At 39.9% G+C, this 25,858-nt stretch overlaps 1 protein-coding gene across 2 annotated transcripts in view; it reads left to right on the top strand.

Annotated features, from left to right (window-relative positions):
* EFCAB14 (EF-hand calcium binding domain 14) overlaps positions 1 to 25,858 on the top strand; it is a 38,296-nt gene that overhangs the window by 11,454 nt on the left and 984 nt on the right. For both annotated transcript variants that reach the window (XM_010847888.1, XM_010847887.1), the window contains 8 exons: positions 6,928 to 7,026; positions 10,319 to 10,429; positions 12,546 to 12,650; positions 13,686 to 13,877; positions 15,933 to 16,019; positions 18,315 to 18,426; positions 19,352 to 19,477; positions 23,271 to 25,852. In XM_010847888.1, the coding sequence (XP_010846190.1) occupies positions 6,928 to 7,026; positions 10,319 to 10,429; positions 12,546 to 12,650; positions 13,686 to 13,877; positions 15,933 to 16,019; positions 18,315 to 18,426; positions 19,352 to 19,477; positions 23,271 to 23,446 (1,008 nt within the window). In that variant the 3' untranslated portion in view covers positions 23,447 to 25,852. The remainder of the gene's footprint in view (positions 1 to 6,927; positions 7,027 to 10,318; positions 10,430 to 12,545; positions 12,651 to 13,685; positions 13,878 to 15,932; positions 16,020 to 18,314; positions 18,427 to 19,351; positions 19,478 to 23,270; positions 25,853 to 25,858) is intronic.

Here is a 25,858-nt window from a genome sequence, read left to right as displayed (position 1 = left end):
ACAGTATAGAGCCAGTTTTGTATGTGCTCTGGGGCATTGAATAAAACAGTCGTGGAAGAGACCCCTTCCCAGTGCTTCAGGGTTGAGCATGTTAAGATAGTCTTGGAAGGCCCAGTGGAGGGCATGGGGAAAGGGCTAGCCAAGGAAATCTGTCACGCACCTCCCAAAGCTTTGTGATGTGTTTTTCCTATGTGTCTATTTCCTTCCCATCTTTTGTCTTTAAAATTTCACAAGTAATATGTGAACATATTCTTATATAAAATTTAATAGTAAGATACACATAAAACTCTTAAGAAAATTCTTCACTGCCATCTCTGTATGTGCCCCCATCATACACAGATACACACATTCCCTGTCCCCATAGTTGTTGTCAATAGTCTGGGCTACATTTTTACAGTTCACTTTATATGCATTTACAAAATCGTAATAACTTTTAATTGGAGACGGCAATGGCACCGCACTCCAGTACTCTTGCCTGGAAAATCCCATGGATGGAGGAGCCTGGTAGCTACAGTCCATGGGGTCACAAAGAGTCGGACACTTACTGAGCGACTTCACTTTCACTTTTCCCTTTCATGCATTGGAGAAGGAAATGGCAACCCACTCCAGTGTTCTTGCCTGGAGAATCCCAGGGACGGGGGAGCCTGGTGGGCTGCCATCTGTGGGGTCACACAGAGTCGGACATGACTGAAGTGACTTAGTGGCAGCAGCAGCAATAGCTTTTAATATGAATTAGCTTATAGGTTTTTGTATACATGTGCACACGTATATGTGACTTTATAAATGGAGTCATTAGGTATATATTCTACAGCTTTCTCTGTTTACTCAATATATCTATATCCTTAGTAATAGACATTTAGATTGTCTTCTAGTGTTTTGCTGTTACAAATAAGAAACCAGTGAAAAGTCTTAAGCATACATCTTTATGTTTGTGAGCATAATCTTTTTTTAAATTTACGTTTTCTTCCAGTTTTATTGAGCTATAATTAACACTAAGCACTGTATAAGTTGAAGGTGTACCGCATAATGATTTGATTTACATCATAAAATAATTATCACAGTATGTTTACTGAGCATCCATCATCTCATACAGATACAAAATTAAAGGAGTAGGAAAAAATATTTCTCCTTGTGATGAGAACTCTTAGGATTTACCATTTTAACAACTTTCATGTATAACATACAGCAGTGTTAATTATCTTCATTATGTTGTACATGACATCTCTAGTACTTATTTATCTTATGACGAGGTTTTTATCTTTTGACGATCTTCCTCCAAATTTCCCTCCCCTCCCCACTACCACCACCATCTCCACCCCCCCCCCTTATGGTAACCAACCACAAATTTGGTCTCTTTTTGTGACTTTGTTTTTGAAGTATAATTGACCTGTAACACTGTTAGTTTCTGTTACACAACAAATGATGTGATATTTATTTTCATTTCAAAGTGATCACCAGTGTTACTTTTGTCACCATACAAAGATATTACATAGTTATTGACTGCCTTCCCCAGGCTGCCCATTTCATGCCTGTAACTCATTTATTGTGCAAATAGAAGTTTGTACCTCTTTATCTCCCTCACTTAGTTCTTTCCTTCCCCCACACCCCTCCCCTCTGGCAGACACCTATTTGTCCTCTGTATCTGTTTCTGTTTTGTTATGTTTGTTTATTTGTTCTTTAGATTCCACATATAAGTGATTTCCTACAATGTCTTCTCTGATGTATTTCACATAGCATAATGTCCTTTGGGTTCATCTGTATTGTCACAAATGAGAAGATTTTATTCTTTTCTATGGCTGAGTAATATTCCTTTGTATGTATATGTGTGTGTGCATATAGTACACACCACAACTTCTTAACCCATTCATCTGTGATGGGCGCTTAGGTTGCTTGTATATCTTTTCTGTTGTAAATAATGCTACAGTGAACATAGAGGTGCATATTCTTTTTTTTTTTTTTTTCTCTTTTTGGTGCGGACTGATTTAATTTTTTCAAAAATTAATTTCCTGACTTAAAGCAGGAACTTTTATTAAAGCTAAAGCCATTTCACGCATAGTCATTTTTTAATCATTTTATACAGTGATTTGAAACTTATTAGGGTACTCTGGCTGCTTTTATCACTTTTATTTTTGATAGTGCGTCTCAACTTTATGTTTGCTTAAGAACTGTTTAAGGGAGTATTTGAAACATACATCTTTTCTAATGTTTTCATTTTCATCAGATAAGTACCCAGGAATGAAACTGCTGGATGATAATGGTAGTTCTGTTTTTTATTTTTTGAGGAATCTCCATACTGCACCAGTTTACATTCCCATTAGCACTACAGGAAGGTTCCCTTTTTTCCACATCTTCTCCAATACTTGTTATCTGTTGTTTTTTTTGACAGTAGCCATTCTGACAGGTGTGAGGCAATATATCATGTAGTTTTCATTTGCTTTTTCCCTGATGATCAGTGATGTTACATCTTTTCATGTGCCTGTCTTCATTGGAAAAAAATCTGTTCAGATCTTCTGCCCATTTTTTAATCGGGTTTTTTTTAGGTGTTGAATTGTACGAGCTCTTTGTATATTTTGGGTATTGATTCCTTGTCAGATATATTGTTTGCGGATAACTTCTCCCATTCAGTAGAATCCCTTTTCATTTGGTTGGTAGTTTCCCTCACTGTGTAAAAGCATTTTAGTTTGATGAAGTCCCGTTTGTTTTTGCTTTTGTTTCTCTTGCCTAAGGAGATAGATTCAAAAAAATTTTACTAAGACCAGTGTCAAAGAGCTTACTGCCTGTGTTTTCTTGTAGAAGTTTTACGGTTTCAGATCTTTTTTGTGCATGGTGTGAGAGAGTAGTCCAGTTCAATTCTTTTGCATGTAGCTGTCTAGTTTTCCCAACACCATTTGTCAAAGAGGCTATCTTTTCCCCACTGTATAGTCTTGCAGTATTTTTCTGTAGATTAATTGCCCCGATAAGTGTGGGTTCATTTCTAGGCTCTCTGGTCTGTTCCACTAATTTATGTGTCTGTTTTTGTACCAGTAGTCCCATACTGTTTGATTACTGTAGCTTTATAGTATAGTTTGAAATCAGGGAACATGATGCCTGTAGTTTTGTTCTTTCCCAAGAATGTTTTGACTTTTTGAGGTCTTTTGTGTTTCCATATAAAATTATTTGTTCTAATTCTGTGAAAAATGCCATTGGTATTTTGATACAGATTGGATTGAATCTATAGATTGCCTTGGGTAGTATGGTCATTTTAACAATGATTGATTTTTTTCCCAATCCATGAACACAATGTATGTTTCCATCTGTTTATGTCATTTTCTGTTTCTTTTATTAGTGTCTGATAGTTTTCCAAGTACAGGTCCTTTACCTCCTTAGATTTATTCCTAGGTATTTTCTTCTTTTTGATTAAGCAAGTAACCTCTAGGATAGATATTTCTAGAAATGAAGTTGCTGGATTAAAGGGTATAAACATTTCAAGTTGTGACGGATACTGCTAGATAACCATCTAACAAGTGTCTCCAATTCACATTTCCATTAACAATGCATGAGAATACCTGTTTCCTTATTGCTTTTCAGACGTCAATATTATTCATACCTTTTTAAAGGCATGGTTAAAACCTCCTTGATGTAATTGCTGCTTTTAAGAGTTTGTGGTTTGCTGCAAGTATCTCTCTGGGGCTGAGGTTTCTCACTCATTTTATTTTTAAATGGATAAAGTTGGAATGTTGATGATTTGTCTGAATATTTTGAAACACTTACAGAGAATTCCATGTTTAAGTGCTTATTAAATTTCATTATTAAAGAGCTAACATTTATTTGGTATTTTGTTTGTATCAGTTACTATGCTAAGAGTTCTAGTTATCTCATTTAATCCTCATAGCCTGTATTAGTTATCTGTTGCTGTGTTACATTTGTCTCAAAACTTGATGACTTAAAACAACACACATTTATCATCTCACAGTTTTTCTGGGTCAGAAATTTGGAAGCAGCTTAGTTGAGTTGCTCTGGCAAGGATCTAAGGTTGCAGCTAAAATATAGTATCAAGGCTGCATCATCTGAAGGCTTGACTGGGACTGAAGGATCCTCAGTCACAGGGCTGTTGGCAAGAGTTCTCAGTTTGTCCCATCATGCCTTCTCCATGGGGCTGTTTGGGTGCTCTTACAACATGGCAGCTGGCTTGTCCAGAGCAAGTGGTCTAAGAGAGAACAAAAAGACTTACTGCTTTCTTATGACCTAGTTTCCAAAGTTGCCCATTGTCACGTGCACTTTATTCCGTGGACCAAAAATGAGTCATGAGTGCAGGCCACACTCAAGGGGAAGGGAATTAGTGTCCACCTCTTGGAGGGAGGACCATCAAAGAATTTTTGGACATATTTTAAAACCATCACACATCCCTATGAGATGGTTGTTGTTATACCATACTCCCAGTGAGGAAAATTAGTTCACACTTATGTAATTTTATCTCTGCTTCCTATCCTCCTCCCTCTGCTCTGCTCAGACTCGCCTTCTCAGTGTCCATCTCAGCCACAGAGTGTTCATTCTTAGCCATTCATTCATTTGGTAGATACTTATTGAAGGCCTATCTTTGTGCCAGGTGTGTTATGGAAAATAAAAAAGAGGTGGTCCTTGATGACATGGAGCTTACAGTCTAGTGGAGGAGAGAAATCTTAATTTAAAATCACACACGTAAAGAAATCATTGTTACTTTGAGAAATGCTGTGAAGGAAGAGTATTCTTGTTGTTGCTTCCTACTTACTCACTGATGCCACACTCACCCTTCTAACCTAGAAAGGAAAGCTGATTAATTCTATATATAAAACTCTTACTTCTCTGGCAGAGTCTGATTGAGTCCTGCTTCAGTGAAGCTTGTCCCTTTCATCCCACAGTGATAGTCTTTTCTCAGACTTTATTTGGTATCACATTTAGTACTTGTTTCTTTAATGGTACCTTCATCTCCATCCCTCTCCCCTGCCTCTGCCTCTCCATCCTCCCCTGTCTTCCCCTCCCCTCTCCCTCTCCTTTTCTCACTCATTTTTCGCTCCTGCCCCTAGGCCTTCTTTCTGTCCTCCAAATATGCCAAGCTCTTCCCCACACCGGGACCTAGCAGTTCCCTCTGGCTGAAATGTACTTTTGATCTGGCTGGTTAATTCCTTATTATTTGTATCTCATCTTATATTTCATCTTCTAATAGAGGCCTTCTCTGATAGTCCAGTATGAAGTAGCTACCCAGTCATTCATCAAGTCACCTTATTTTAATTTTCCTCTAATGCATCCCACTATCTAAATATTTTTCTTATATGAAATTCTGTGTCTCTTTGCACTAAAATGTAAACACCAATGATCACTGACATCTGTGTTGTTCACCACTGGAATAAAATAGGGCTCGATAAATATTTGTTGCAGGAATGAATGAATGAGAAGGCTTCCCTGGTGACTCAGTGGTGAAGAATCCACCTGCTAATGCAGAAAGCACAGGAGATCCAGGTTTGATCCCTGGGTCAGGAAGATCCCCTGGAGTAGGAAATGGCAACCTACTCCAGTATTCTTGCCTGGAAAAATCCCATGGATGGAGGAGCCTGGCAGGCTGCAGTCCATGGGGTCACAAATAGTTGGACATGACTGTAACTCAGGACGCATGAATGAATGAGAGAATGAATGAAAGCAAAATGGTCTGACACCCCTGAACATATCCCTCCTAAAAGGAAAGAGGGAGAAAAGTTCCAGGGCTCCCCACTGCACTCCCTTGTTCAGAACATGCTGCTGCTCACTGCAGGAGCTCTCTTTAAATACTTTACATAGTAGTTGTTATTATCTAATACTTTTTTTCTTTGTTCTTCTATCACCTTTCTACCAGGATGTAAGCTCCATGAGAGCAAAACCTCATGGTCTTGTTTGCTACTTTCTCCGCAGTGTTGGGCACAGAGAATGTGCCAGATATGTGTTGAAGAAAAGAATAAGGGGTCAGGTTTACGCCTACCACAGGGTTAGGCATGTCACAAGTGCCCAGAACCTTCCTTGATTACTCTGTGAGGCCACTCTGAATATAATTGCTATTGGTAGGTCTGTGTCCTCATCCTCGAATTTGGGACAGGAAAGCAGTGTGGAACTGCATCTTCAGCTACATTGCAGTTGTTGGAGTATGATCTCTGCAACCTGAAATGGCATATTACACAGGTTCCCCCAGTTCTCATTCAAGAGAGGAGTCCAGCTATTTAGAATTTTATCCCTAAATCACAGAAGGGAAGATACATTTTATTTTGATTCAATTCCTATTTTAATACATTCAGTCTATCAGTCAGCCAGCAAGTTAGTGGGTATTTATTGAGCCCCTTCAGGGTCCAAAGTAGTGCTTTGGTTGAGCAATTGAGTCTGAAATATTAATCACATTGTTAAACCAAAACTAAATCCCCAAGTAGTTGAAAGTGCCATTCAAGTTGTCAGGTTCAGTTCCTGTCGACTATATTTTGTGATGATGGGTTTTTACTTTATGTTCCCACTTGGGTAGGAACAAAAGTTCAGTAAGTAACTGAGGTGGTATTTTTTATCAAAATGAAATCTTTCAGAGGTCCTTGATCATTAGCTTTCTTCCTGTACAGTTGTTTAAGGGTTGTATTATAATCACTGCATCTTTTGGGTAATTTAAGATTTTTGGATCTTGTAGCTGCCAAGAGTCGGGTAAAGAATAATACCTGCCTTTCCCTCTTTGGCCTGGCCAGGAGAGAAGGGGTATTATTGCTGCCTTCCACACCTCAGGTCTGTCCAAGGTACTCCACAGAGTTCCTCTGTTCCTGTGAGCTGACGGGGCGGAATGTCTGGATTGCAGAATCACGTGGCGTCCAAAGGTGCCTTGACAATCCTCATCAACTGCAGTGTGTGTGAAGCGATCATTTGTTCTACAGATTCTGTTTTCACTGTTTATTACTCACTTCCTTTCAGATTTCTCTGCTGACTTCTGCAGTAAACCACCTCAAAGCCAATGTCAAGTCAGCTGCAGACTTAATTAGCCTGCCTGCCACTGTAGAGGGACTTCAGAAGGTAAGTGCTGTGTATAGATACTGAAATTAACCAACTGTAATTCTACCTTCTTGCAAATTTCCTTTGAAAGGCTGGTATTTGAAATCAGCTACTCGAAGAAGACAGTAGCAGAGTTCAAGACATCTCTATTTTGGTGTGGTTAGTTGGGCTTTTGATTTGCAACAGGTGACTTTAACTATGGTTTATATGTATTCACACCATTTTATTTGGCTTTCCAAATCCCAGGAGTGCTTTGCTGGGACTCTTATGTTAACGTGTGTGGGTTTGCTTTTCATTACTTGCCTTTTCAGTTCATCAGCCACAGTGTCTTTATGAAAGTAGAGCAGTTGTACATGAGAGTTGCCCTAAATTGCTCTTATTTTCCATAATTGAGAAAGAGAGGTGTTTTTGGTGTCTGTGTTTTTATTGGTTTTGGTTTAAAAAAAAAGATTTAGAGAAGTACAAATAAAATTCCGGGATATGATAAATGTTGACAAAGATGTGGTGCAAAGAAAACTTTCGAACACTCCTGCTGAGAGTATAAATTGGTAAAAAAGCATTTTAGAAAACAGTATATTTTATTTTATAAAGGTGAAGGGGCACACCCTCTAAGCAAGTCACTCTTCAGTATGTATGCTAGACTCTAGGCCCTAGGCAAACAGTACTTTAGAATTTCTGTTTACTTGATCCCTAGGATTCAGGCCGAGAGCAGGAGGCAGTGACCAACCAAATGAAGAATATGTGAGGATCTCTAGACCTGGGTGGGGAGAATGGGTTGGGAATGGAAGGAAAAGAGGGCACACAAGCGAAATGAGGCCCTAGGGCAGGAAATGAAAGAAGAGATTCTGGAGCAGAGAACCCCAGACAATGGTATCAAATCTAGAATCTTTGACTTTTAAAAGTCAACATGTGATGAGTTTGATTTAATTATGTACCAGGCTCCTGTTTTTGTTGCTGTTGATACTGTTTAGTCTCTAAGTTATATCTGACTCTTTTGCAACCCCATGGACTGTAGCCCACCAGGCTGCTCTGTCCATGGGATTTCCCAGGCAAGAATACTGGAATGGGTTGCCATTTTCTTCTCTAGGGGATCTTTCCGACCCAGGGATTGAACCTGTGTCTCCTGCGTTGGCAGGTGGATTCTTTACCACTGAGCCACCAGGGGAGCCCCACACCACCCTCTATAAATGTATAAATCGTTTGCAGCAAGGAATGAGAAATTCCTAAGCCAGAAACGAAACTTTTACAGCCACAACACTGTGTGTGCACAGTCTCTATAGTCTGCTATTTGTCCAATATGGTCATCTGCTTACAACTTTAAAAAAAAAAATTAGGGACCAGATGAGACCAGATTCTTTTTGCCATTGTTCCAAAGGCCAAGTGGGGAAAAAGTAAGCCTCTGTAGCCTTCAATACAGAAGCAATTCTGGCAGTCTCGCATTCGAAGAGGAAATTGATTTATTCTCACATTCATTAATTCAATAAATATTTGTGGGGCTTCCTCCAGTATGTGCCAGGCACTTTGCAGTTGGTGAGAATACTAGGTTCAGGGTTTTACTGTGGAGTTCACATGGTGCTGTCAGCTGCTTCCTTAAAAAAAAAATCTTAAACAAGAGCTTACTATCTTTTTGCATCCTGATGGGCTCATACATCCAGTCAGTGAGGATTCTCTAACAGTGGATGTCTTTGAATGCTTGTAGCTTCTGTAACAACAGAGCTTGTATAGGTAACATCCCTGCTTAGAGACTTCTGCCCAGCATGTTGTCTCCTTGCAATCCTGTGCATTTATAATGTCAGGCACTACTTTTATTACAAGTGGCTCAGTTTTGAAGTGGTAGGTCTTCTCAAAAACATAACTTCAATGTATCTCCTGTAATTTTTTTTTCTTTTAATGTTGAAAATGACATTTCTTTTTCTCTTGGATTCCTGACTGGCTATCGGTATAATAAAAATACCCTTGGTTAAAAATACTAATGGGACACTATAAAATTGTCAGTATATCTTAATGAAAGGCCAAAACCTACCAAATTAGTAACACTCTTTGGTATGATCCCTTAGAACAAGCTGTTTTTAAAAAGACAGTTTCTGAATTACATTCCTAAGTCCCCAATCCACTTGGGCTCCTTACACATAATGAAAGCAAATAAAGCTACTACCCGTATCAAACTCTACTCAGTAGTTACTGATGGGATTCTAAAGCAGAAGAAAACATGCTGTCAAATGAAATTTTCCCTTCATCTCTGCGATGTTGGGTTTCCCAAAGCCAGAAATAGCTCCACCTATTTTTACTCAGAAGTCATCATTTTCTCCTGAGAGTGGCAATCTACCGTGTTACCTCTGGTCATCTGCCTGCAGGGCTTGATAGAGACAGTTTGTGGGAGAACTTTACCTACGAGTCCCAGGTCTATAAACTAGTGCTCTTTTTTTTTTTTTTTTAGGAAAGCTCTGGCTTTCCTCTATGAAAATTGTGTGTGTGTGTGTGTGTAGTTTCTGGTTAATTGTGTCAGCACAAGCTACATGGAATTCATAGTTGGAAGATATTTGAAATAATCCTCCATTAGGTCAGTGTTTAATGTAAAATCACAATGGTACACCACTGCACTCCCACTAGAGTGGCTAACAAAGAACAGACTGAGGATAGTAGTATTGATGAGGAGATGGAATAAACAAGAATACATACCATATGATCAGACATTCACTCCTGAGTATTGTGATAACAAGAAGGCATATGATGAAGGGAAATGAAAACATATGCCCACATGAAGACTTGTATGTGTATGTTCATAGCAGCTTTATTTGTAATAATCAAATGTTGAAAACAACCTAAGTGGCCATCAACAGGTCAGGAGATAAACTGTGATGTATCCATACAGTGGAATGCTACTCAACAACATGCTGAGTAGCTACAGCGTATATAAATCCCAGAATAATTATACTGTGTGAAAGAAGCCATACCAGAACAACAACAAAAAAACTACATGCTCACTCACTGTTCTATTTATATAAAATTCTAGCAAATGCAAACTGACATATATAGATAAATAGATAGGTAGTGATAGAAAGTGGATCAGTGGTTGCCTGGCAGTGGGGAGGAGTGAATTACAAAGGGGTGTGAGGAAACTTGGCGGTGATTGATGTTTATTATCTTGATTGCAGTAATGGTTTCACAGATGTGTGTGTGCATGTGTGTCAAAATGTTAGCAAGTTATACATTTTAAATATGTTCAATTTATTGTTTATCGGTTGTGTCTTAATAAAGCTATTAAAAATTTCAAAAAGGGAAAAACGCGACCCTACTCCATGTTTCTATTCAGAGTGTAGCTTCCATTGGCAACACTTTAAATAGTGTCCATCTTGCTGTGGAAGCAATACAGAAGACTGTGGATGAACACAAGAAAACCGTGGAGCTGCTACAGAGTGACATGGTAAGGAAATCTACAAATGCTACGGAAAGTCAGCACACTCCCGCCTGCCCTTTTCTGTATTATCGTGTGATACTAACTTTCCACTTACCTAAACAGACCACACTAGGCACCTTTTTAAAATAGACAATAGACAGTGTTTATTGATTTTTCTACAATCTGTAAACTAAGTTAGATAGGAAAAGCCGAGTTTTTTGCAAATGTGGTGAAGGAGGTACAGCACTAAGATACCATTCTCAGAGTGGAATGTGTCAGAAATAAAATGGAAAAGAAGGAAAGAGGGTGAGGAAGTGTCTTATTTATCGCTACATTAGCAAATCACCCTAAAACTTAGTGGCTTAAAACAACACTGGATTATTTCTCACTCTTCTGTGGATCAGGAGTTGGGGCAGGGCTCTTAGACTGTGGAATGATTAGAGGTCAAGCAAAGAGGAGCTCCAGAGGGTGAAAGGCCAGCTTGGGTGTTCCAGCTTTAGCCAGTCTCCCAGTCAGATTACAGCTGCACGGATGACCTCAGCCTACAGCATGTGAAGCAGGATGCTGCCCCGCCCCATCTGAGCCCAGTCAACCCACAGAATCATGAGAAATAGTAAACTACTGTTTTAAGCCACCAAGTTTGGAGATGATTTTTTATGCAGCAACAGATAACCGAGACAAAGGCAAAACCCCTGCAGTGTTCAGGAATTGCTTTCAAATTTCTCTTAATGCTGTACCACTGTAAGCTGTCTCAGTCCTTCAGAAGCTTTATCTCCTAATGGATACTCAGCTCCACAAAAGGTTTATGAAGGATGAAAAAGGATGGCACAGCCCTCACTGTCCTGCCAGAGAGAAGAGTTATCCATACGTGAAATCAGGATGGTTCAAGGCACACAAAAATTCCCTAGCTTCTCCACCAATTTCTAGATCTCCCCTGCATGTTGTTTTCAAGCTTTGGAGTTTCAAGTTTAAACTGAGCAGTTTGTACCAAGGAGACCTGGACTATGTTAGAGCTCTATAAAGGAGGGTTTTTCATTTTCTTTGGAACAAGTACTCGTCATTTTCATTTAGTGGGGCTGACCCAGAAGAAAAAGCCTTGATCTGGGTGTCCACACACCCTGGATTCTAATTCTAGCTCTACCCTGTAACTGTGTGATCCATAATAATAAAGACTTCTCTAACCCAACAGCTTTATTATTATTATTATTATCATTATTTTAATAGCTTGAGCATTTTCTCAGAGTAATTATTTTCTAAAATACTTTTTCCTAACTCAAAAATTCATACTTTATAGAACCATGGGATTTTTTTTTCTCCTCCTCTCCTTTTCTTTATTTTACCATTTGATTATTATAGAAGCAGAGTTGACAATGTCTAGGATTTCAGATTTCAAGGAAAACAATTTATTTTGGCCAGTTGCATACTCTTATCATTAAATTTGCATCTTTTAAACTTCCATGGTTGACAGTGGTAATCCTACTACTGAATAAGCCATACAGACATTTTCTGTTAGAGGGAAAAGTATAGATAAACATGTCATAGTTCAGTCTCTTCAGAAAGAGTCTTGAGCACTGGGAATGGGATGAGAAAGAAAGGGTAACCTTCAAACATAACTCTTGGCATGTGCTGTACAAACTGAAAAGTTAATGATGTGCATGCTTGATTATGTTGCTCAGTGCCCAAAGCCAGTGGTTCCATGACTGGCTGTTCTTTGAATGTACAGATCTCTTTAGTCCTGGGAAAATGGTGACACTAATCAGGTTCAGACCAAGTTGGTCCTGGGAGATATAGTGGTTCTGTAGTTTCTCTGAGAATAAAGGGAACTGGGAGAGAAGACCTAGTTGTTAGGGAGTTCATTCTTAGTTTCTCATTCTGAGGCTAAGAAACAGGACCTTAGTTCCCTGACGTAGTCTGGGTGCTGCTGGTCCAGTCCAGGCTTTAGGCCAGGCCTCCCCAGAAGTACCAGGTGCCCTCAGGCCTAGCACAGGACTGGTCACACTAAGGCTTTCAGGAAATAATTGTTGATTAATCTGTGAATGCCCCTGTGAGAAGCTGGAATGTTGCAGGGCCATCCCTGATGAATAAGTAGATGTAGTTATTATTAGTACTCATTGCCTATACCAACCTCTGTTCCTGTTAACAGAATCAGCACACCTTGAAGGAGAGCAATGGAAGCAACCAGATCATTCCATCACCTTCTGCTATATCTGAACTTGACAATAAAACCCACAGTGAGAATTTGAAACAGGTACTTTTGATTCTGTTTAACTCCCTTGTGACCACACTATAATCTGAAGGTGACCTTCGTAGTGTGGGCTCCATGTTGTGGTCCCTCAGCAGGCATCTCTTGCACACATTTGCCTGCCTGAGAGCTAAGCAGAGAGAGGATACGTGTGACTCTGTCAGGGATCCAACATGCTGCCTGTCTCCTCCTCGGCACACTGCATTTTTTTCCCCTACATGTCCATCAGTGGAGTAAATTCCTTTTTACATCTTGAAAGTCATAGAGTGATCAGATTATCCTGAAACTGTTTTTGAAAAATAGCAGTCTGGACAAATTAAAGATGGGTGAATAGTAGATTAAAATGATAGCTGTTTTGAGTCACAATTCAGAACAGTAGAAAGCATATCCTTGAAAATGAAGAGTTTCTAAAGACTGAAGACCAGAGGATGGAAAAGGATATTGAGTTCAGAATCACATTAAAGAGAATAAAAGAAATCTTCCCTAAGAAGAATTCCTGTACTGAGTTTAATGCCCTGTAAAGCCTGTAGTCATCATTCCTTTTTAAATAGCAATCAGTACTGGAGAATGTCAATAAAAATAATTGAATCTTATACTAAATAATGCACTACCTGTTATGGTTTTGCTACATGAGCCAATTCAGTAATTGGTATTGTTCCGATGGTGGTTTCATTCTGACAAATTAGGTTAATGAGCATTTCAGTTAATAACCCAGCAAGCTTTCTCACCAGTAGGTGAGGTAAACATTGGGAAATCAATTCTCAAGCTCTCAGCTTTCTAGGACCAGAGAGTGAAGCATGTAGGTAGTCTCTTCCCTCTTTCCCCCTCCTGTCTAACTGAGGTCAGATAATTCCAGAGGGAGTCAACTGGGAGCAATTCTGAGTGGAGGGACAAAGCAGAGACAGATGATCAATGGTCTAGAGCAGGGAAAGGAGTTTACTTCAGTAACTTGACAAAATAAGGGTTGTTCACTGCTGCTTCCCTGCTTGTCTAGTACATGTCTTTAGCCGGATTCCATAACTTGATTTATTTCCACTCTAGGATATCCTGTACCTTCACAGCTTTTTAGAGGAAGTAAACAGTGCCCGAATGGGGTACCAGAGACAGAATGATCTTAAACTTGAGGGGATGAATGAGACCATCAGTAATCTTACCGAGAGAGTCAACTTGATAGAAAGAGATCTGGTTGCTATGAGCAAAGTAGAAAAGCAGGCGAACCTGTCCTCCAGCATGGTAAGCCTCTTCCCCTCTTTTTGACGTGTTCTCTGTTGCAACGTGTTTTGTCTGTACATGGATGACAGTCCACCACCTTTTCAGACACCAACCTCTGGCATACTTGAGAGGCTCCACGTTTGTGTTGTGCTTAATCCTGTCTCCTCTAATCCTTATACTAGCTCTGTGATGTGAATGGTACAGACAGTGTTAGTCCTGATTTGGAAGGGAGATGTGGAGAGGTCCAGTTGCTTGCCAAGGCCTCCCCACAAATTATTGGCTAAGATGACAAGCCTCCTTTTGTGTTGCCGGTGACTCATCTGATAGGGAAGCTCCAGCACATATTTCCAAGGAAAGTCTTCTTGATCTTTTCATTTTTAAGTTACTAAGATGGAAAAAGTCTGAAAAAAAAAATATGTACATGAAATGGAATCACTTTGTTGTACATTGAAAACTAATACAACACTGTAAATCAACTATACTTCAGTTTGGGACTTCCCTGGTGGCTAAGATGCCATGTTCCCAATGCAGGGGGCCCCAGTTCAATCCCTGGTCAGGGAACTAGATCCCACATGCCACAAGTAAGACTCGGCACAGCCAAATTAAAAAAAAAAAAAAATCAGGACTTAAAAAGTTATTAAGGGTGGGAACAATGACAGTGACAATAACTAGAGAATCTTGTTTTTTTAAGCCCAGACTAGGCTTTCAGACTTGTCCTGTTTCAGTCTTCATCTGACATTACAGAAAATGTCAGGAAAGCTGTTTAAGACACATCAGGTCAGACCACCTCCTCCCCTAAAGAGATCGTTGAGTCCATCCTCTCATTTTACACAAGAGGAGCCCAAATGATGTACTGAGTCACTGATGCTGACAGATTGTATGGTTTACTGGTTTTTATGTTATTGTAAATAAGATGTGGTGAGTTGTTTTTTTGTTTTTTTTTCTTTTTTAAAAAACCACCTTTCACATATGCACTGTTTGAAATCCATGTGGATTATCTTTTAATAGCTGCAAGCCCCACCCTTAAAAATTTCATACAGCAAAGACATAGGCATGTGTAGAAATAGAAACCAAATACAGGACATTGTACTGTAAATCAAGTAACCGCCAAAGCTGGAAGCAAGCCCACAAGTAACGTCAAGCTCTGGCACATAGCAAACAACCTTTGAACTGGCTCTGCCATGGTGCAGCCTTGGCAAGTTGCCTGGCCTTGGCTTTGAGATTAGAGGAGGAGAACCCATTCCTCCTCCTCCTTTCCAGGGGTATGTAATTTACTACAAAGCTGCGAAGATTAAAGGAGCCTTCTTTCAAAAAGCCCTTTTGAACTTAGCTAAACTAAGGATGGGAGAAGGCAATGGCACCCCACTCCAGTACTCTTGCCTGGAAAATCCCATGGACGGAGGAGCCTAGTAGGCTGCAGTCCATGGGGTCGCTAAGAGTTGGACACGACTGAGCGACTGAGCGACTTCACTTTCACTTTTCACTTTCCTGCATTGGAGAAGGAAATGGCAACCCACTCCAGTGTTCTTGCCTGGAGAATCCCAGGGATGGGGGAGCCTGGTGGGCTGCCATCTCGGGTCGCACAGAGGACACAACTGAAATGACTTAGCAGCAGCAGCAGCAAACTAAGGATGGTAGAGGCTAGGAATTTGGGGTGATTTGATAAGTATTAGGCCTTGAAGGTTGGTTTTCAAGGCTTATTGTGAAAACTCACCGGCCCTAAAGCCCCCCATACGGTGCCTCCCCTCCCCACTCTATTTTTCTCTAGAAGAGGAAATTGCCAATAGTACCATCTGTCCTACTGTTTTTTCCAACTGAATCATACCCAGCATGGTTTTGGGTTAAAGTGCTCTCACTTTTTGAAGTTTGTGATGGAAACAACTAGAAACACCAGTTTCAGCTTTGTCTCTCTAAAACCTCTCTCCCTCTCCTCTTATTCTCCTGCTGGTATTTCTGTTGAATGTTCTGAGACCCTTTAAATAAGTTTGGCAAGTTTGTTTAAAAAGTCCTAAACGTTGCTTAAGTTTTCATGTTTTCCTTTAATCTTCTCTCGTTTTGTTCCTTTCACCCTTTAAGGTGAATGATAGAGCTGCCACTTTGAAGACAGAGTCTTTGCATCAAGTGACCAACAGAATAAAGTCAGTAAAATCCCAGGGCATAAAGGTAAATAATAAGAGGCTTTCTCTGAAGTAAGAGTAAATGCATAGGCATCTGCTTCTTTCTCAAAGGGAGCACTTCAGTCTTTTTTGCTGAAACTTCGAGACACAGTAATTAGTATATTAGTAAATAAGTAAATACTTTATCAGGCAGCTGCCCCATGCCCAGCTCTCTGCTAGAAGCTGGGGTGACCACAGTGAGCAGGATAGACATGTGACCGCTCTTGTGGTGGAACTCATAAAGTCCATCAATCCAAAGATCAACACATAATTGAGTGAAATATAAGTGCTACAGAGGAAACGTATAGGATATCACAGAGTGTTAACAGAACAGGAAGACTTCCCTAAGGAAGGGAGTTTTAAGCTAAGACAGTAAGTTCTCTGTACTGTTGATGGGGAACAGAGGCATAAGTTACCTAAAAATGGTATCTAAACCAAAAACTATTCCTTGTTGTTAAGATTACAGTCTTTGGGGGAATGGAAGGGGGAGAAAAGATTGTAGTCCCAGTGCATACAAAGTCCCTTTAAGCTTCAGTCAGTTCTCTTCACCTTGTACCTTCCCATTTTTCCTTTCTCCCAGATATATTGTCTAGATAAGACAACAATCTGATATGTTTTGGTATCCCCAGAAGGAAAGGGTGTTTTCAACATTCTCTGTGATTAGAGTATTGTGTAATATTATTAGTATTATAAGACCTGGGTTAAGATAAAGGAAAAGCCAGGAAGATCATGACTGAGTGACTGAAATATCATTTCATATGCACATTACATTTGATAAGCTCAAGGATGTGAGTTCACAGGAAATGAACCATATGTCAGACAGTTTTCAGTGTAATGCTTTCCATCTATACTTGTTCTTGACAGTTTTGTGTATTATCTAGATAAAAATCACATATATTAAGATTTTAGTGCTTTAAAAGCTAGGTTTTTGTTGAGTTTTCTAACTGCTACTACCAAAAAAAAAAAATTGAACTTCACCTAGAGAATAACAAGAGAAATTTAAGATCCACATAAAAATGTTGAGCACAAAAAAAGTAACAGATGGTTACTATTGGAAAATAGTAGTGATTTCAACAACAATTCAGATTTTAATAGTAAATATCAGAATAAAATAGAGCTAGTACACATTTTTGCCTGAATTTTTTGGCTTTACTTTCCAACACTTTGTGATTTTTAACTGTTACCCCAGTGTCTTAGTGCTGCCTCATCTAAGCATCCTAGCAAAATGCAATTTCTCCTTGCCATAAATTATTCAAGCATTTAGTACCTAGTTTTAGCTATATATATCCATATTTTGACTCCCTAAATAAACTAAGAGTGATCCATGATGGTGGTTTCGTCGCAAAGTTGTGTGTGACTCTTGTGACCCCATGGACTGTAGCCTGCCAGGCTCCTCTGTCCATGGGATTTCCCAGGCAAGATTACTTCTACTATACAGTAACCATTTCCTTTTACTATACAGTAACTGTTAGTGTAGAATAAGGATAAGAGAGGAATAAGTAAGTCTATGTTGAATGAAAGAAACATATAGTGGTCAATATTGTAATTAGACATAGGATCAGGACCTTTCAAACTAGCCTATGCTGTTAGAAACTGACCTCACAGAAACCAGACTTCTCTCTTTTTATAATTAATTGTATTTTTTATATGCCACTGTATCATCTAGGAATGAGACAGAGGTCGGGGGGGGGGGATTTTTTTTAAAGATACAAGTAAGGCCTTGAATTAGAAATACTATAATTCTTTCATGTTCCTAACAATTCCTGCCACCAGTTAATAGTTATCATGGGGGACGAGAAGGCAGATCAAGGGAATACTTGTGGTCTGGTTGCTTTTTTCTTTTTTTTTTAAGGTGATAAGAGCATGAAACTCTGCCTAAAGTGGTATAGTCACAAGGTGAAGTAAGCTACTCAGAAAAATTATTTAGTTCGTATGAAATAGTTCCTAGACAACAGGATCCTGCCCATTTCGGAAATGGGTATCATGAAGGCACCTGAGCAAGTGTGCATTCCTTTACTGCTGGCATATGCATGCCTTCCCCAGCTGCCAAGTGCACACGGCGAATCAGATCATCTGTGGCATAATGTTCCCTGAATGGTGTAGGCTCAAATCCAGCCCAGCCCTCATCAACACTGAGTACTGAAGATGTCTCTAGTAATTATTGATTCATTCCTTCGTTGCCTTCAGAGGGAGCCTATTTGGGGTCAAGAGCTACAGGCTAACTAGGCTTTGGGAATATCATGAAGAATCAGATGAGGTCCTCCTCCTGCCTTAAATCTTCTATGATCTTTGTTTTGGACAGAAAGAAGATAGTTCAGATTCTCAGGTATCTAAGCTTAGAGAGAAGCTGCAGCTGATAAGTGCTCTCACAAACAAACCTGAGAGCAGCAGGCCTCCGAAGACTGCCAGTGAAGGTAAGATATTCAGGATTGGCTTCTGAATATTTCACGCAGGCTTGGGCAGCTCGCCTCCCACACAGGGAATGGGGAAAGGTGTTCTGGCAGGACTGATGGCATGGAGTGAATGATGCCTGAGCGCACCGAGTTGAAGCTGCTACACTTTGCTTTCATTTAGAAAAAGCCCATTTTGCACATGATTTGTACTCCAGTCTATTAAGGGAAGAATGGGTAATGTTTAGCTGGAAATAGACTTCTCCATGCTGTCTGCATCCAATTATAGGCAGAAACATTACTGTCATAGTATGTATTAAACCAGCCCTAAATGTTGTTTACGGGAGTCTTCATTTCTGTAAGTGCATAAAATTTACTTAAAAATAAATATTAGTCCTCCTGAAAAGCCATTAACAAGTAATAACATGGGATCATTGGGTTGGAAGGGCCTTTGACTTTAGGCAGGGACATAACCTAATCGATATTAGCCGTTGCATCAACCTCTGCTGGTGCTGCTTCATAATGTAACCAAGGCACTAGATTATGTTCATTTTGACCTCTACCCACCCACAAGTATTTTTTATTTTGGGGAAAGCAATACAACTTCCGTTACTCTTTTACATGGGAGACAAAAGTACAGTGGGAGGCCTTGCCCTGACATTGTGCTACATAATTGTATGGTAGCGTTCTTTCAGCACAGCTGGTCTGGTGACACGTACCCTCAAATTAGGCTCTTAGCAGAGTTCCTACGATGTCAAATCCCCAGTGCTTCTCTCATTGCAGCTGAACTCTCAACTTCTAAACATGTGTAAAGCTAACTTGAACTGTAAGAGCATCCAGTTGGGACCACAGCTTCAAACTTAAATATTAAAGTTTGAAAGTGACCTTCAATATTGGTTTAATTTTATGTCAGACTGGTAATACTAAAACTGTATATTGTTTGTTACAGAGCAAGTACAGAATTTCACATCACAGCCATCAACATTGCCAAAATTCCCACAGTCTCTTGGAGACCAGATTGAGAAAGCTGTCCAGCTAAGACCTGTTTCCCTTCCAGGAATTTCTAGCATCGAAGGTAAAATTTTTATATTATGGAATGATAGAGGAAATAGCTCAAAGTTGTAACTTTCTAACTTTTTTAACTTGTAAGATAAAGATTGATATCTAACACTGTTGAGCACTTCCTGTGGGCCAGATACTTGATATGCATTATATTATATAATCCTAGTAAAATCCTGGGACCATCAGTAGTCGTGTATTATACCCATTTTACTGATAGGGAATTGCCTAAAGTCCACACAGCCATAACTGATGAGGCAAAATTCACACCAAGGCAGTTTAACAACGAAACTTTTACTCTTAACCACACTGCTGCTACTGCAGTCGTGTCCGGCTCTGTGCGACCCCAGAGACGGCAGCCCACCAGGCTCCCCGTCCCTGGGATTCTCCAGGCAAGAACACTGGAGTGGGTTGCCATTTCCTTCTCCAATGCATGAAAGTGAAAAGTGAAAGGGAAGTCGCTCAGTCGTGTTCGACTCTTAGCGACCCCATGGACTGCAGCCCACCAGGCTCCTCCGTCCATGGGATTTTTCAGGCAAGAGTACTGGAGTGGGGTGCCATTAACCACACTACACTATGTTATGTCTCTGTGAATGTTTTTTAGAGTCTTCAGTCATTCAGTGAGTACCTAGTTAGACCCAGTGTAAGCAGTAAGAATACAGTATAAGAAGATACAGTCTCACTTTCCCCACGGATATAACAGTCCAGTGAAGAAGACAAGCAAACATAATACTGTGAGACTAGCAGAGTAAAGTAAAAGTCAACCCTGTTTGTCAGAAGTCCTTCAGAAATGAGGGGTCTTTGGCTGAAAATCGGCAAGATAAATGTTAGTAGGAAGGATCTGATTCACAGAGAAATGTGTTTGTCTTGCTTCCAGCAGTGTGTTCCATCCCTCTTTGTGATGTTTGGTTTCCTGATTTTGCACTTGCTAACTGCCTGGAAAATCACCCATTCCTGTCACCCTCTCTGCCTGACTCTTCACCTCACTTTAGAAACCTTTCCACCAGGAAACATTTTCTTACCTCTCAGGACTGGACTAGGCTCCTCCTGTGTGTGTACTCACAGTATCTTACGTTTGCACATGTCACACGGTTGTAATTTCCTAGGGAGCTATAACATTTAACTTCACTCCCAGCCCCTATCCTCGTGCCTGGGACATGTGAATATTTGTTAAGTGAATAAGTTATCTATAGGTTACAATTAATTCTTAAAGCATAGGAAACCTACATTGCCATTAAATGGCAATTTACAATGGCATTTACATTGCCATTTAATTTGAGTTCTAATGAGGTGGATGAACCTAGAGCCTATTGTACAGAGTGAAGTAAGTCAGAAAGAGAAAGATAAGTATTGTATACTAACGCATATATATGGAATCTAGAAAGATGGTATTGATGAATTTATTTGCAGGGCAGCAATGGAGAAGCAGACACAGAGAACAGACTTAAAGACATGGGGGGGGGAGGAAGGAGAGGGTGACAGTATGGAGAAAGTAACATGGAAACTTACATTACCATATGTAAAATAGATAGCCAGTGGGAATTTGCTCTATGACTCAGGAAACTCAAACCAGGGCTCTGTGACAACCTAGAGGGGTGGGAAGAGGTGAGAGGCGGGAGGGAGGTTCAGAGGGAGGGGACATACGTATACCTACGGCTGATTCATGTTGATATGTGACAGGAAACAACCTAATTCTGTAAAGCAATTATCATTCAATTAAAAATTGTTTTAAAAAATATGTATTGCCATTTAAATACTTTCTTCCCTATCCTCATTTTTTTTCTTTCTGTTTTCTGGGGAGACAGGAGCATGTTAAGTTGTGTTTGTTGGCAACACAAGTTGCCTCCTCCTGGTCTTCATTTTTACATCAAGAATTGATTAAATAAAAGGAGGAAAGACTGTTAGAGCAGATTAAGAAATAGCCATCTTAACATTTATACTTTAATCCCTAATATAGGTGGTGCACACTTTTGAATGACTACATTTTTTAAATGACCTGAGGCAACAATCTGATTTTTATTAGAATTCTCTTGCAGAGTGTGCAGCACATTCTATAAACTCATGCCCCGTGTGTACACACACGCACACACACAAAACATTTTCCAGTTGACCACGTGGTGGCAGGAATTGGGAACAGGTGTCTCATTGCTTTCCTGGTTTTCAGAGAGCTTTATATAGCTGCTTTGCTGGGGCTCTTAGGACTGAAAGTAGGGACTTACACAAGAGGTTGTCTACAAAATTGCTTGACAGTACCGTCCTCTGGTATTAGAGACTAAATCTGTTTTTTTTTTATTGTTTATGTTTAACTGAAGGAGAACTTCTTTACACTATTGTGTTGATTTCTGCCATACATCAACATGACTCACCCATAGGTATACATATGTCCCCTCCCTCTTGAACCTCCCTTCTGCCTCTCACCCCTTCCCACCCCTCTAGGTTGTCATAGAGCCCTGGTTGGAGTTTCCTGAGTCATACAGCAAATTCCCACTGGCCATCTACATGTTTCCATGCAACTATCTCCATTTGTCACCCTCTCTTTCCCCACTCCCCCATGTCCATAAGTCTGTTCTAGAGACTGAATCATTAATATTAAGTCATTCAGTGGGGACACAGTCAAGCCCTTGTTAAACATTATATAAACAGTTGGCCCTCCTAGGTGTTCATTATAGAGCCCACTCTTGGGCAGGGTGGGAGAGTGGGGAAGGTCAGTCTCAGAAAGAGAATAGTCACATCCTATTATCCCCCTTCCCCCAACCCCTGGCAACTACTAATCTCTCAACCACTTTCTCTTTGGATTTGCCAATTCTGGGTGTTTCATGTAAGTGGAATCATGTAATACACGGTCTTATGTGTGCTTCTTTCTTTCAATATGCTTCTTTCACTTAGCACAATGTTTTCAAGGTTTATCTATTTTGTGGCATGCAACAATATTGCATTCCTTTTTTGACTGAATAATATTCCATCCTATGGATATACTACATTTTGACTATTAGTAACAATGAAGCTATGAACACTCATTTACAGCTTTTTGTGTAGACACACATTTTTATTTCTCTTGAGTTTATACCCTAGGAATGGAACTACTGGATTATATAATAACTATTGAATTGACAATATGCCATAGTCTGTTCTATAGGCCATCAGAGCTCCTATCAGTTAACTCTTAAGGCTTCTGCAGTCCCTTCTACCCCTTCAACATAAGAATAAAATCTGGAAAATCTTAAAGACCCTGCATAGAGAGAAAGCTAGTCCATTCACTTCTCTTGTGATTATCTGTCACTGCTTCTATTTTGGGAGGATGGTGCCCTTCAGTATTCTCTCATCCTTAAAGGATCAAGAATTAGTCTTTCAGGGACTTCCCTGGTGACTCAGCAGATAGGAATCCACCTGCAGTGCTGGGGCACAGGTTTGATCCCTGGTCCAGGAAGATTCCACATGCCACGGAGCAACTAATCCCCATGTGTCACAGCTACTGCAAGTACTGAAACCTGCACTCCACAAGAGAAGCCCCTCAGTGAGAAGCCCACACACCCCAGCAAAGAGCAGCCTCCACTTGCCGCAAGTGGAAAAGTCTGCACAAGGCAACAAAGACCCAGCACAGCCAAAAATAAATACATATACATTTAAAAAGCAAAAACAATTCCTCTTTGAGATTTAGTGAGACCTTAAACTTTACCTTTGGGGAACAAAGTCTGCAAAGAAGCTTTTCTTTTGTGCTTTAAATTCAGTTGAGACTACTTTTTAAACTGTTAACTAAATTTAGCTGTGCATATAGGTACATACATGTTTTTGTGATTCCTTTTTAACAGATCTTCAGGGCTTATTCCATAAGACTGGCCAGGATGTGGATGGGAAGCTGACCTACCAGCAAATCGAGGACACCTTAGAGTCTGTTGGGCCAGAACCAGAGCATTTAAGAGAGTTTGATTCTGATGGAGATGGAAGATACTCATTCCTGGAGCTGAGAGCAGCTTTAGGTGTCTAGCCTCATCAGGCTCATTTCAGAAGTGGATATATGCTGTGGACTACCTATTATCTGCTCAGCTAACAAAAACAACCCTTCTACCTACCGATCAATCCTCCAGTCCTCCAAACTACAGTAGCAGACACATTGTCACCTTTTAACTTGTTTGAAAAAGCTATATAAAAGTTATTTTTTTAAAAAAGACCATTTTACTTATTCAGAAATCTATCATTTCCTGAAACCAGTAAGATCTTAATTTTAAAATTGCCAGAAAAAAAGTCAAGCCCTCTTTTTTTCTCTTTCCTTTTTCTGAGGGGAGGAGACCTTATCTTTTAAAACTGGAAAATGTGTATATAGAGAGACTAAGCCACCTTTTATATTTCACATAAATTTGCCTTAAATTAGCTGCACTTTATACGGACTCAGAAAATGTCTTTCCTTTAACAGATAGACCTTTTCTGTTTGTAAATATTTAAAGTGAAAGAGTTGTGCATATTTTGTGAGAAGTGGGGAAAATGGTTTGAAACAGGATGTGAACAAATGACTTGTTATTAAAAATTGCTAATCTTACCTGGTAGCAGCTTGAAGCTATGTCCCCGTCTCCTTAAGACATCTTTAGGTGCTGCCATGGGGTGTGGCCTGGTGCTGGGGGAATTGATTAAGGGAGTGGACACTGTGGGAACAGGGCTGCCTCTAGACTCAGGAACGTAAGACCTGGCTATTTGTTCTGTCCTCCCATCCTGTGAACCAGAAGTCTTGTTGGGGATTTTCTCATTTTAATCCTGTTTCAGGGTTTATATGCATAAAAAGTTAATCCAGTAGGAGCCAGTAGTTTTCCCCCCTGAGTGAACTAGATTATCTTCCCCCACCCATCCACTCAAGTCTGCCTTTAAGCTCTAATCAACTTTCACCTCTGATACTGTCTCCATTCTGAATGGCAGGGCTGCAGTCCCTTGGCCACTGTCTCAGCCTGGCTACTCAGGAACTATAGAGGAAAGCGCTGCCTCTAATTCTGATCCAGGAACCTTCTTGAGATTTTTACCTGGGGGCTAACCAAGAACCTAATGTGTTCCTCTGTGGGCTGACTAAGGCCAAAAAGGTTGTAAAATGAAACACCTGAAATCATATTAAGTTTCCTTACAATTGCAGCTCAGAAATAACTAGAGGCTTTCTGTCCAGAGGATTCTGTCCAGAGAACATGGCAGGCAGGCCTGGAGTAGGGGCTTCACATGATGGCAGCAAGTTTTTTCAAATCTAATACAAGCAAGTATAATCCTCCCATTAAATACTTCTGTAGCCCTGGTACTAAAGGTCCCTGGACTAGAAGGAATTGTTTCTCCATGTCACCTACATTTGTGCTATGTTGATCTTAGAAGCAATCTTCAGGCTACACAAAAGGGAAACTGAAAAATTTAACTGTGCTGTCGGCCAAGTCAGGGAGAAACTAGAGAAGCCTTGAGACTTCTTTGGTAGGGTTTGTTTCCATTTTCACTTTGTCCAAGTTTCCCTGTTAGCCATGGATATAGTTGAGCACCTTTAAATGTTTAAGGGCTGTTTTTTTTCTTCATATGAAGTTCAGCTTGGTGTTGGCTAACCTTTCTTTTTCCCTAGGGATATTAAAATTTAGAGTTAAGGCAGGATGAAGTCTTTTCCTATGAATGTGTCTGCTTACCTCATTATGGCTCATGCTTCTAATTCCTTTGCCTATCTGTGCTATTTTATGTTCTTGGAAAGGTTTAAGTATAGTATAAAATTAGTCTGGCACTTTAGGTAACTTGAAGATACTTACTCTTCTGGCTGCCTTTCATGCCCCCCCCCCCACTTTTTTTAATATATATACCCTTGCAAATTTTGTAACAACCAAATAAAATTCTAGCAATAAATTATACTGCTATATTTGTATATATTGTACCATAAATAGTATGTCTGTACCTGGAAGGTATTTTTTTTTGAGATTTGATTTATAAGAAATATACTTGAGGGTAATGTAGCTTGTCCTTTTTAGTTTCAAATTCTTATTCATAGGCGAACACTCTGAGGACACTTTTACTCTTTGTATGCGCTTCTCTTTTGCATCACCTGTGCTTTTCAGTTTATCCTCTGTGCTTCCCACCTCGAGGTGGATGGTGCCATCCTCTCCCCTACCAAATTTGGCAGAGGTGTTCCTCTGCACTCTCAGACCTGTGAATACCCTGTCACACCACCTGGGAAAATGCTATATCTCCCAGGTAGAACTAGGACATCTTGAATGCCTTTGTTCTAAGTTAAGCATATTTGTCGGCTTAAAAGAATTCCCATAAGCCTATATTGTTCATTATTTTTTATTTTTAATTGGAGGATAATTGCTTTACAATATTGTGTTTGTTTTTACCATACATCAACATAAATCAGTATCGTTCAGTATTAATTTGGGATTTTTTTTGAAAGTTGTCT

The sequence above is a fragment of the Bison bison genome, unplaced genomic scaffold, assembly GCF_000754665.1.
Source record: "Bison bison bison isolate TAMUID 2011002044 unplaced genomic scaffold, Bison_UMD1.0 scf7180017864256, whole genome shotgun sequence".
NCBI classification, from domain to species: domain Eukaryota; kingdom Metazoa; phylum Chordata; class Mammalia; order Artiodactyla; family Bovidae; genus Bison; species Bison bison.
Note: the sequence above shows the minus strand (reverse complement) of the source record. Positions and strands in the feature narration are given on the sequence as shown.